The 13529-nt window shown below is 42.2% G+C and overlaps 1 protein-coding gene across 3 annotated transcripts in view; it reads left to right on the forward strand.

The window, feature by feature from the left end:
• Positions 1 to 13529, forward strand: part of MPHOSPH9 (M-phase phosphoprotein 9) — a 121048-nt gene that overhangs the window by 17788 nt on the left and 89731 nt on the right. For all 3 annotated transcript variants that reach the window (XM_073676198.1, XM_073676200.1, XM_073676199.1), the window contains exons 3-6: positions 4631 to 4757; positions 6729 to 6818; positions 9058 to 9605; positions 10443 to 10554. In XM_073676198.1, the coding sequence (XP_073532299.1) occupies positions 4631 to 4757; positions 6729 to 6818; positions 9058 to 9605; positions 10443 to 10554 (877 nt within the window). The remainder of the gene's footprint in view (positions 1 to 4630; positions 4758 to 6728; positions 6819 to 9057; positions 9606 to 10442; positions 10555 to 13529) is intronic.

Here is a 13529-nt window from a genome sequence, read left to right on the forward strand (position 1 = left end):
GACCCAGTTTGTTTCCAAGTTCTGGAAGGCATTGTGTTCTCGACTGGGGATGCAGCTGTCCTTTTCCTGTGCCTTCCACCCTCAGTCGAATAGTCAAACCGAGCGTGTCAATCAGAATTTGGAGTCCTACCTCAGGTGTTTCGTCTCCGAAAATCAGGAGGATTGGGCATCCTACTTACCGCTGGCAGAATTTGCCATTAATAATCATCGTCAAGAATCCATTGGCAGGTCACTGTTCTTCGGTACGTATGGTTTTCACCCACAGTTTGGTATCTTTAGTGGGGGAGGAGCTTCAGGAGTTCCTGAGGAGGAACTGTTTGCTTTGACGCTCTCCTCGGTATGGCAGGGTGTTCTGAGTAATTTAAAGATCATGGGAGACAGGTGTAAATGTATAGCTGACAGAAAACGCTTGCCAGGTCTGGACCTGAATGTGAATGACTTTCTGTGGTTGTCTACCAGGAATATAAGATTAAAAGTTCCTTCTTGGAAGCTGGGACCTAGGTTTATTGGTCCCTATAAAATAACCACCGTCATTAACCCAGCAGCCTTTTGTCTTGAATTTCCTCAAGCCCTTAAGGTCCACAACGTGTTTCACTGGTCCTTACTCAAAAAGTATGTGGAACCTCTTGAGCCGTCATCTCTACTACCGCCCCCAGTAATGGTTGATGGTAATCTGGAGTTTCAGTATCTAGGATTGTAGATTCTCGTCTCCAATGTCGTTCTCTACAATACTTGGTGCACATGAAAGGCTATGGTCCAGAGGAGAGGATATGGGTTTCAGCGTCAGAGGTGAACGCTTCCAGGTTGGTTCGCTCATTCCACACCTCTTATCCCGAGAAACCCGGTCCTGAGTGTCCGGAGGAGGGGGTACTGTCACGGTTGTGTCAGAGGTTACAGACAGTCGTCCTGCAGTTGGTTGCAGGAGATCTCTACGTTTGGCATTACAGACACCTTCTTAGAGGCTGTCTCTAAGACCCAGCGGCTGCCTCCCTCTGGATAATTAACACCCTGCCTGGGTGTATAAATACTTGCCGTGTTTCAGAGGGAGGTGCCAGCGATATTCATTACTACTTGTAAAGGCTTTAGCAGAGCAGTACTTTGTCCTCTCTGGAGCTTGAGGACGTGCGCGCATTTGTCTGGATACGTTTAAAGCTAAGCAAATTCCCCTGTTTGTCCACCCTTATTGTCTTTAGTGTTTAGTGGAGATCGACTAGTGCTCATCTCCTCCCTTCCCTAGCCTTAGCCATATGCCAGGGAAAGACAGGGCGAGGCACGCATGCGACGTTTGGTGAAGAGCCAATACAGGAACGTTAGGGGAGACAGGGTGACGCTAGATCTACCTAGGAGGTCTCCACTTTCCCTAGAGTCTTGGCTCCCTTTACCTCTTCCCTTTGTGTTACACTCTTTCCCACACCTAGCGTGAGAGTTTGTGCTAATGGTTATATATGTAATTAATGAAAGGTGTGTGTGTCTGTATATGTACAGTACAGACCAAAAGTTTGGACACCTCATTTAAATATTTTTCTGTATTTTCATGACTTTGAAAATTGTACATTCACACTGAAGGCATCAAAACTATGAATTAACACATGTGGAATTATATACTTAACAAAAAAGTGTGAAACAACTGAAAATATGTCTTATATTCTAGGTTCTTCAAAGTAGCCACCTTTTGCTTTGATGACTGCTTTGCACACTCTTGGCATTCTCTTGACTTCCTTCAAAGTCATGAAAATACAGAAAAATCTTTAAATGAGAAGGTGTGTCCAAACTTTTGGTCTGTACTGTATGCATCTGTATAATTGAGTTTGTGTACAAGTTTGTGTATGTATAATGTGTGTGTGTGTGTAAGTTCATTATATTACAGTCCCCATTCATTAAGACGGGCACTGTGCATGCTAGTCTTAAAGGGATTGTTCAGGACTTCTATATTGACAGCATCATCCTTAAAATAGGTCTTCAATACTTGATCGGTGGGGGTGCAAAACCCATCACCCCCTCTAATTAGCTGTTCCCAATGCCAGCAGCTCAGTTGCGGAGCTGACAGCATAGCTCATAGAATCATAGAATGGTAGAGTTGGAAGGGACCTCCTGGGTCATCTGGTCCAACCCCCTGCTCAAAGCAGGATTCACTAAATCATCTCAGACAGATGTCTGTCCAGCCTCTGTTTGAAGACGTCCATTGAAGGGGAACTCACCACCTCTCGTGGCAGCCTGTTCCACTCATTAATCACCCTAACTGTCAAAAAGTTTTTTCTAATATCTAATCTGTGTCTCCTCTCATTTAGTTTCATCCCATTGCTTCTAGTCTTTCCTTGTGCAAATGAGAATAAAGATGATCCTTCTACAATGTGACAGCCCTTGACATATTTGTAGACAGCTATTAAGTCTCCTCTCAGTCTTCTTTTTTGCAAGCTAAACATTCCCAAATCCTGCAACCGCTCCTCATAGGACATGGTTTGCAGACCAGTCACCATTCTGGTCGCTCTTCTCTGAACTTGCTCCAGTTTGTCTATGTCTTTTTTAAAATGTGGTGCCCAAAACTGTACACAGCATTCCAGATGAGGTCTGACCAAAGAGGAGTAAAGACCGATAATGACTTCACGTGATCTAGACTGTATGCTTCTGTTAATACATCCCAGAATTGTATTTGCCTTTTTTGCTGCTGCATCACACTGTTGACTCATGTTCAGTCTATGATCTATTAGTATACCTAAGTCTTTTTCACATGTACTGTTGCTTAGCTCTATTCCTCCCATTCTGTATATGCTCAATCAACTGCGTAATGCCATGGCCGTGTATTGCACTTCCGCTGTTGGCATCACGATCACCTAATTGGAGGGGGAGCTGGGTCTTGCACCCCCACCGATCAGATATTGATGACCTATCCTAGGCCATCAATATAAGTCCTGAACAACCCCTTTAAATGAAGGCAGAGTAAGATGCCGTCACATATTACAGGTGTTATGCACCTCTGCCAATGTTACTACAGTCAGCAAGTCACGTACATTTCCTGGGTACTTTATTACATTAAACTGGCATAAATGTTAATGGATTTACTGGGTGGGCTTCATCACGCCCCATGCCACCCCAGCTCCATCCACTTTGGCAAAGCTGGCCTGCACTACACTGCCAAAAGTTGCGGAATATTTGCGCAACTTTGAGTCGCAAAATTTTTTGCCGACATTCAAGGTGTTTTACACCAGTATTCTGAGGAAAACACCTTGATTCAGGTCCTATGTGGGTATATGCATAATGTGTATATTGGATTAATGTGTACTTGTATAATGTGTGTTTATACTATGTATGTGCATATTTTATATATGTTTGTGTACATCTATGTAATGTGTCGATGTGTGCATGATAAATATATGCATGTGTGTAATGTGAATATTCATGTGTTTCTGCGTATTATATATAAAGACATAATATGTACATGCATGTACTGAACATGTGTCTGTGCATATTTTATGTATGAATGTGTAATGTTTGCATAATGTGTATGTGTCTGTCCTGCTGTTTATATATGTATGTGATTATGGGTAGTTTGTACATATATGAGGGACCCCAACGTATTTCTTGCACAGGGGCGCCTATGATGCTTGTGGCCACCCTTGTTCAGGTTGTATGACTGACATCACTGTTGAAGCGTTGGACAGCCGTTCAGTGGCCATGGCCGACTAGAGGGTGCGGCCTCACTCCATACAAGTCTATGGAGCGAGGCCACGCCCACTGGATGGTATCTGGCCAGGAGTATGTGTAACGCATACATACTCTCCGGTCCCAGCTCAGAAACCGGCGAATCCCCGCAGTGCACAGTGCATTCGCTAAGAGGATTTATAAGTCTGCAGTCACACAGACTGACTGCAAACGTATCGATTTGGACTGGACAACCCCTTTAAAGGAGGTGCCAGGCGTGCAAAAAACATGGCCAAAGCAAGAATACTTTTTTTTTTTGCCCTTCAAAACCAGGACTGTGTAACTTCAGGGCCAGTTCCAGGTTTTCGTGGTCCCCGGGCGAGAGAGTCTCCGTGGGCCCCTTTAATACATACCATGATTCATGATGCAAAGATACAGCAGAGAAATACGGTAATTGCCATTGTCAGTAATTCACAGCAGCATCTAAATGCTTAACAGCAGCAATCAGAGCTCATATAAAACAGACTTAGCTCCTAAACCTGCTTCATACAGTCCTTAGCTACTTATGACTAAATTGTACTTCACTGGTCTTTAAGGGGTTAAAAGGAGCATGACAGCGGGACTACCTCTCTAAGGTGTTAGGAGTGCCTTCTAACACCATTTTCAATGATTCCTGTGTAATCACTTATCGCTTCTTCAGTATTTTTAAAACCAATATTTAATGTGGACTTGCAGATAACTGGACCCAACCAGGACTGCTGTTAACCATTCTAAGCCAGCACTTTTATCAAGCCCACTGCAGCGTGATTCACATCCCAGCCTGTGCGGGGAGGAGGAGCAAGAAAAGTCCCTCTTCTCCTTCCTGCACATGCTGGCATTTACAAAACCATTTTATTCACCATCTGGAAGCTTATTTTATATTAAGAAAATCTTTCCATTATATTAGTATTATATGGTATTTCTTTTGTTCTTTTTTGTCCTTGGAGTTTAGGAGCAAATCAAGCAAAGAAGGAAATCTGCCTGAAGGTTCATTCCAGTGCAATGACTTACAGACGTCTTTTTCACGAAATCTGTGCATCACTGATCAGACTGATGTAGAAGCCAAAAAAAGCTGTGAGGTATATTAAAACTTTAACGTTTTAGGTTGACCTTTAAATGCCTAATAGGTTGACCATTATCTATCAGGAGAAGGGGGTTTCTTTGCTGTTTTTGAGGTGAATCTGTCACCAGGTTTTTGCTACCCCATGTGAGACCCTGATTCCAGCGATGTATCACTTACTGAGCTGCTTACTGTCATTTTGATAAAATCCGTTTTCTCTGCTGCAGATCTGGCAGTGCTCTGAATGCTGAGCTCTGTATAACCCGCCCACACTACTGATTGGCAACTTTTTGTGTACATTGTCAGCTTTCTGCCCATGCACAATCAGTGGTGGGGGCGGGGTACAAAGTTAATGAATATGCTTGACTACCTGGCAGCAGGTTTACTATTCTTCTAGTGATAATCTCTTGCTGATAAAACAGTTCTTTTATCAAAACTATACTGAGCAGCCCAGTAAGTGATATATCGCTAGCATCAGAGTCTCTGTCTCTACATTATGCTGCTCTCAGAGTAGGTGGAAAAAACCTGGTGACAGATTCCCTTTAAGAGGAGACTTGTTTGTTTTGTAGGAGGAAAAACAAAGAATAAACTATATTAGAGCTATGGCAAGCTATACCAGTCCTCTCGTATTAGACATTTTAGGCTGTCTTGTGCTGCTTTTGTAGAGTCAAAGGTCTCTATTTCTCTCAAACTAAGTTATGGCATATTTATTTATTTATTTTACTAATTTATATAGCGCCATTAATTCCATATCACTTTACCGACATTATCATATCTGATATTTATGTTGTCAATCGCAATTAAAGGGTAACTGTTAGTGATGAGCTAACATGCTTGGATAAGGGGTTATCCGAGCATGCTCGGGTGCTAACCCAGTATCTTCGGCGTGCTCGAAAAATAGGTTTGAGTCTCCGCAGCTGCATGTCTCATGGCTGTTCGACAGCCGCAACACATACAGGGATTGCCTAACAAACAGGTAATCCCTGCATGTGGTGCGGCTGTCTAACAGCCGAGAGACATGCAGCTGGGGCTACTCAAACCTGTTTTTCAAGCACGCCAAAGATACTCAGTTAGCACCCGAGCGTGCTCGGATAACCCCTTATCCAAGCACGTTCGCTCATCTCTAGTGATTGTACTTTGAAGTAACTTTTCAGCTTAATATGTCCTGCATGTGTTCACTATCTTTGGGCATTATATGATTTGTACTCTGTGTTTTTACCAGATTTCCCCTTTGCACGCTTTGTCAATAATTTGGATTTTACTGTGAGCTGGTAGGAGGAAGTTAGCTGATGTAATCTCTGCCATACATAACCCAGCACAGTGATGGATTACTGCTTTTTATTTCTCAGTTAGCACATAGAGTAGCAGTAACATGGAGGAAATTACATAGCAGTACTTAACTGTGTAGATGTGAATCCAGGTCTGAAGAGAGGTAAAAGACTTGTTAGCAAGCTCAGCACGATCTTTCTGTGTCTCCCTCTGCTTGTTTCTCATGCGGCTCCTCACTTCCTCCAGTCTCAAAAGAGTATACTAAGTAGCCTAACAACTCATAGTTACTGGCAGTTTGACTTGTCTTGAGCAAGACGGAGTTGAGTGTATTACAAGTTCAGTAGAAAGGGGAGAGAAATAAGTGGCTGGTAAGTGGAGAAAGAAGCAGAATTCTCTGATAAGATATAATGCAAAGTATCTTATATTCACAGGTACTTTTAATTTATGCAAAGTTTCAAGTCTCTATATAAGAGAAGTGCATGTGATGTGCATTGATACCAACAGTGTAGGTGTAATGAAACAATTTTCAAATATTCTCCAAACGTTTGGGAAAAAGTATTTTCTTGGTCACTGACTGGTAATGAGGGTATCCTGCATGGTAAAACTAGGTCATGATTAGCAGTCTGTTTAGAGATCTGTTTCATCAAGATTCTTGACTAATTCAAACTTTTTCATCCTTACCTTGAAAATATGATCTTCAGTATTCTAAATTATCTTCTAGGCTCAATGGTTGCAGTTGTTTCAACTGGTTGAACGCCAGTGTCAAGAACACATAGATGCCCAACAAGAACAGTTTAACCATCAGCTACAGGTGAGGGAGGAAGCATTGTTATTATATTTTTTGCACTGTTTTTTGAAGTGTCCATTGATGAGAAGTTTTGATATGTCTAGCTTTTCTCATTCTCTAGTTATTGGATATCGAAATTTCCTGCATATCCTTGAATTGTGAATATACAATCTTGAGTATTAACATTACATCTATAAGAGGAATGGGTCTGGTGTTTTTCAACACTCCTATGTACAATTGCCATGAGGCAGAAAAACCTTCTCTTTGTCGCTTAATAAAATCTTAAACTAAAATGTAAATTGAAATATTACAGCATTTAACAACATATAATATACTTTTTGCTAAATCACTTTTTAAAAACTCTTTAGTCTGTTCTGAGCAGCTTAATGGGTTTTTTTTAGCTACTTTAAAAGTTATTGTCAGTGGACCCACAGTGAGTAAAAAAAAAAAAAAAATTCTATACTCTCCTCCCAGGCTGGTGCTAATCATTCACACTTGCTTTTTTGGCCCCATAAGGGTATGTGCAGACTTGCAGGAGAGGAGACACCTCCGGCCCCGACACTGCAAAATAGCCGTGCGCCTTCCACTCGTTATGCAAATGAGCGGCTCCTTTTTTTTCACATGCAGACTTTCCTCATAGATGTTAGTCTATGGGGAAAGTCCACACGCGGACCCGTAACAGAAATTGACATGCTGCGAGTTTGAAAGATGCGCCGCATGTCAGTTTTCGCGGATGATCCGCAGGTGTCCAGAGACACATAGTGGACATGGGATTTCTAGAAATCCCATCCACTATGCTGTAACATCCTGCCGCTGCTGGTTTGACGCTGCATAACACGCAGCGTCAAACCCGGAGCGGCTCCTGACTGCGGGCATGGTCAAAATTAAAAGAATGCAGCTGATCAGAGGCCACCGATTGGCTGCAGCTGCCACTTCACACCCCCTTTAAATGTTGCTTCTTCAAGTCTGGCAGGATACCTGTGTTTTAGGGTAGTGCCAGCCCACGAGTTGAGAATATAATTTTTTTTTAATTTTTATTATTATTTTAATTATTTAGTCGCCCTTCTTCTTTAAAATAACTTTTTAAAGAAGTTGTCCACTACTTGGACAACTCCTTGTCATACCCCATGCTTGGCCCCAATAAAATAAAAAAGCCTATACTCTCCCGTGCCGGAGCTATTCCAGTGGTGTCTGTACTCGCGGTCTCGGGGCCCTCTTATGGTTGTTGTGACACGTAAGCCAGGGGACAGTGACGCCAGCGCTGATTGGGCGCCTGGCTTACGTGTCCTAACAACTGCACGAGACCCCGGGACCCTAAGCACTGACACTGTGGGAATGGCGCCGGCACAAGACGTGAGTATAGGCTTTTTTATTTTATCGGGGCCAAACATTTAGATGAAGAAGTAGTTGTCCTAGTAGTGGACAACCCCTTTTAAGTAGGGGAAAACTTCTTTACAGAAATTTGCAGAAGTTATAATCCTAAAAAGCTACTATTCTGCAACTTTTCAGCATCTGTATTTTAATTCAAACCATCACTAATATGTAGATTACATGCATGCTATCTCATAATAATATCCAAATGCTATCCATAGTGACTTTTGTGATATCCAATAATATCCATGGTGATTTCATGACTGCATTGCATGCACCATAGCATCCTGCAAACAGGGGAGCCAGTGATGTAACCATGCCAGATACGTCAGTATATCAGGCTTTAAATACTAGCTGGCATTGGGACGTGAAATGGACTGCCAAATCAGAGGTTGAAAGTTTTACATTTTTGTAATGTTGGCACAATGCAGATATGTTTAATTTTCATAGCTGTCTAATGCATGTTTGCACTGGCAAGCTCAGGCTTCTTTCAGAGTTGGCATGCTTCCAAATATTATCATGGAATATATTCAATTATCTTCACTATAGTTTATCATAAAGGGTAATATCTGTTTTGTAATGTGTGTTTTTTTTCTGATATTGTTTTTCCTGTTTGGTCTCTTTTTTTGTGCCTATTTATATAATGTTAGTGTCATTACGCAAAGGTTAATGTTTCTGCTTCAGTGATCTCATGCTTGACTTGTCAGCCCCGTAGCGGCTTACATTCTTTTAGCTTTGCAGCCTGTTTCACATTTTGGCTGATATGCAAGCAAGTGAAAAATTTGCAAAGTAATTTTTTTTTCCGGCATTACCCAAAATGACCCTGTATTTTTGTGCTATTTCTATATGAAATCTTAGTAATATTTTTCTACTGATTACTCTCCATTTTCAGCTCATTCGAGATGAAATAAAGCACTTGGCCCATTTACAAGGAGGCAGCTCTCCTTGGAGTTATGGAGCTAGCAATGCCATTTTACCTGTGACATACGACACTCATTCTTTAAAACCTCATGATGAGCAACAACATACACAACATGAAGAAAGGGGGAAGAACCCGAGCAACCCACTCCATCTGTTTAGAGAACTTGATATTCATCAAAGAGCTTTTATTACACAGGAGCATTTTTTGGAGAACACATCCGTCAGCAGCGGCTATGGGACACATTCTGCCTCTGAGCCAAACGCTTGTTTAAGCAGCTGCAGTCAATATACCTCAAGGGAGACAAGACTGCCTACAAAACAGACTTTACGAGAATGCAGGACTGAGTCTATAAGACCGCATGATTTAAAGCACGTGCCTCCAGAAAGCAAAATATCCTTTAAGGTGCTACCTAGTGAAAGGTGGCATCTGAAATCCTCCGAGGGGCATTTATCAGGACATTCACTATCTCATTTAAACTGTGATAAAAGTACTGCCTGCAACAGTAATCAGCCAAACAGGTATGTGTTGCAAATACTCCTGCTTTCATAGGGCTTGTCTATAGGAAAATTGTGCAAATGTTAAATGCTTTTCAATCCACTATGTTTACGACCCTGTCAACAAGGCACTTTGTATGAACATTGAAAGGTAAGCACATAAATAAATAAAGCTTGTGAGAAAGCATATTCACAGCTTCATATCCACAATAGAATATATAAACATTAGATGTCTCCTTTGGAGTATTTCATGTGTGCTTCCCCCTTTACCAGCAAGAGAGTATATACAGGCCAAGGAATAGCATATTCTAATAGCGTAATATGTGTACAGGTCCACACTCTTATTAACCAAACACAAATTATTGTGCCATCTGCTAATGGTAACTATCAGAGAATAGTGCTGTCGCCCCCCCCCCCCCCCCCCCCCCTATCATCTGTGATTTATGACTTGTTGCTGATGTCAGTGTACACAGCGGACTGTCAATTACTGGGATTAGGCAGAGAACGCTCCCTTCTCCTGAATACACTGGACTCCTAACAATAAGGCTTTTGTTCCTAGCTTATTCTTTGATCACTACTATTAGTCAAAGGTATTGCTTTGGCTAATAAGAGCGCAGACTTGTGGGTACACTCCTCCTACATTGGTCATCATAGTCTGAGGACACATTCACTGTAAGTGGCTTCCTTTGATGTTCCTTGAACGGTTTTACTTCCTGCAATTTAGACAATTTCTAAAGTTGTTTTTCATCATAATATCTAATTTTTTGTTGTTGCTTCATTTCACTGATGTGTTCGGAATTATATCATGATAATTGTCTTTCACAGTTTTGACCATTGTCTGCATTTTTTTTGTACTAATAGATCACTGACCACTTGGGCTCAGAAGATCAAAAGCACTCATAGTAAAAAGTCTACCAAAATGGACCAGATTCCGGCTCATTCAGCTGAGTTACAATCTCCTTCTGAACAAGATGTAAGTTATTCATGAAATCACTTGTTATATTTAGTAAGGGATTAATTAGTTTGCTTTGTCTAAATACTGTTAAGATTAGTGTTGAGCATTCTGATACTGAAATATCGGGTATCGACCGATATTTGCGGTATCGGAGTTCCGATACTTTTAGAATATCGAATACCGGAATCGGAAGTTCCCATAATGCCTGCGCTCTGCAGTGTCTCTGAAGGATGACAAGCTGGATGGCAGCGCTCAGCTTACTGTACTTGTCATTTAGTGTTAAAGGATTTATTTAAAAAAATAATAGCGTTTCCATGCACCGTCTCTTTAAAAAAGCCGGCCGGCAATTCATCAGCGGCATACACCGGTACCCGACAATTTAGAACAGAAAGAATAGAGCATCACACATAGATTAGATAGATAGAAACATGTCAGTCACATATATAATAAGTACAGTGACAGTGTTGCTTACTGTACTTGTCATTTAGTGTAAAGGATTTATTAAAAAAAATATTAGTGTTTTAATGCACCGTCTCTTTAAAAAAGCCGGCCGGCATTTCAGCAGCGGTACCCGACAATTTAAAATAGAAAGAATAGAGCATCACACATAGATTAGATAGATAGAAACATGTCAGTCACATATATAAGAAGTACAGTGATAGTGTTGATTACTGTACTTGTCATTTAGTGTTAAAATAAAGGATTTATTTAAAAAAAAATTGGCGTGGGGTTCCCCATAATTTTAGGCTCTAGCGGAGGTTAAGCAGACGGCTGGGGCAGATGTTTGAAGCTTGGGAAGGGGGTAATACCCACGGAGCTTCCCAGGCTACTAATATCAGCCCCCAGCTGAATACCTAGCCTTTACTAGCTATTAAAATGGGGGACCCCCCAAAAAAATGACGTGGGGTCCCCCCTATTTTAATAGCTAGCAAACGCTAGGCAGACAGCTGGGGGCTGATATTAATAGCCCAGGAAGGGTGCCATGAATATTGGCCCCCTCCCAGGCTAGAAACACCAGCCGTCAGCCGCCCCAGAAATGCCGCATCCATAGGATGTGCCAATTCTGGCACTTAGCCTCGCTCTTCCCATTGCCCTGTAGCGGTGGCAGTGGGGTAATAGGGCTGGGGTTGATGTCAGCTTATAATGCCAGCTGACATCAAGCCCAGGTTAGTAATGGAGAGGCGTCTATAAGACACCCCCATTACTAACCCCATAGTCAAAGTTAAAAAAAAAAACACAAAAACCCAGAATAAAGTCCTTTAATTGAAATAAACACACAATTTTTTAATGTTCTAAATTAAACCATACTTACCATCACGCCCATTCCAGCTGAAGCCAATGTCTTCTGCAATAAAATTTAAATAATAAAGCAACATCATCATTACCTTTCCATGGTTCCCACGACAGCTTCAGCTCTGCTACATTGACATGACAGGCTGGATCGCAACAGAACGCTGCCGTCCAGCTTGCCATGCCGCACACACTGAGAAGCGCAGGCATGCTTGCGCTCCTCAGTGTCTCGCTGTGACGGCATCCAGATGAGCCGAGTTCATGTCCAATGGACTCCGCTCACCTCATGCACGTCACTGACAGCGAGGGAAAATTCTCCTGCTCAAGCGCTGAGCGCAGGAGAATTTTCCCACGCTGTCAGTGACGTGCATGAGGTGAGCTGAGTTCATTGGACATGAGCTCACCTCATGCACGTCACTGACAGCGTGGGAAAATTGTCCTGCGCTCAGCGCTTGAGCAGGAGAATTTTCCCACGCTGTCAGTGACGTGCATGAGGTGAGCTGAGTTCATTGGACATGAACTCGGCTCATCTGGATGCCGTCACAGCCAGACACTGAGGAGCGCAAGCATGCCTGCACTTCTCGGTGTCTGCAGCATGGCAAGCTGGATGGCAGCTTTCGGCTGCGATCCAGCCTGTCATGTGAATGTAGCGGAGCTGGAGCCGTCGTAGGAACCATGGAAAGGTAAGGATGAGGTTGCTTTATTATTTTACTTTTATTGCAGGAGATCGTTGGCTTCAGCTGGAATGGGCGTGATGGTAAGTATGGTTTAATTTAGAACAATAAAGAATTGTGTGTTTATTTCAATTAAAGGACTTTATTCTGGGTGTTTGTGGTTTTTTTTTAACTTTGACTATGGGGTTAGTAATGGGGGTGTCTTATAGATGCCTCTCTATTACTAACCTGGGCTTGATGTCAGCTGGCATTATAAGCTAACATCAACCCCAGCCCTATTACCCCACTGCCACCGCTACAGGGCAGTGGGAAGAGCGAGGCTAAGTGCCAGAATTGGCACATCCTATGGATGCGCCATTTCTGGGGTGGCTGACGGCTGGTGTTTCTAGCCTGGGAGGGGGCCAATATTCATGGCACCCTTCTTGGGCTATTAATATCAGCCCCCAGCTGTCTGCCTAGCCTTTGCTAGCTATTAAAATAGGGGGGACCCCACATCATTTTTTTGGGGGGGTCCCCCATTTTAATAGCTAGTAAAGGCTAGGTATTCAGCTGGGGGCTGATATTAGTAGCCTGGGAAGCTCCGTGGGTATTACCCCCTTCCTAGGCTTCAAACATCTGCCCCAGCCGTCTGCTTAACCTCCGCTAGAGCCTAAAATTACGGGGAGCCCCATGCCAAATTTTTTTTAAATAAATCCTTTATTTTAACACTAAATGACAAGTACAGTAATCAACACTGTCACTGTACTTATTATATATGTGACTGACATGTTTCTATCTATCTAATCTATGTGTGATTCTCTATTCTTTCTATTCTAAATTGTCGGGTACCGATGCTGAATTGCCGGCCGGCTTTTTTAAAGAGACGGTGCATGAAAACACTGTTATTTTTTTTAATAAATCCTTTACACTAAATGACAAGTACAGTAAGCAACACTGTCACTGTACTTCATATATATGTGACTGACATGTTTCTATCTATCTAATCTATGTGTGATGTTCTATTCTTTCTGTTCTAAATTGTCAGGTACC

The sequence above is a fragment of the Phyllobates terribilis genome, unplaced genomic scaffold (genome assembly GCF_046119375.1).
Source record: "Phyllobates terribilis strain yellow unplaced genomic scaffold, ASM4611937v1 Scaffold_1__5_contigs__length_1240528914, whole genome shotgun sequence".
Lineage (NCBI taxonomy): Eukaryota > Metazoa > Chordata > Amphibia > Anura > Dendrobatidae > Phyllobates > Phyllobates terribilis.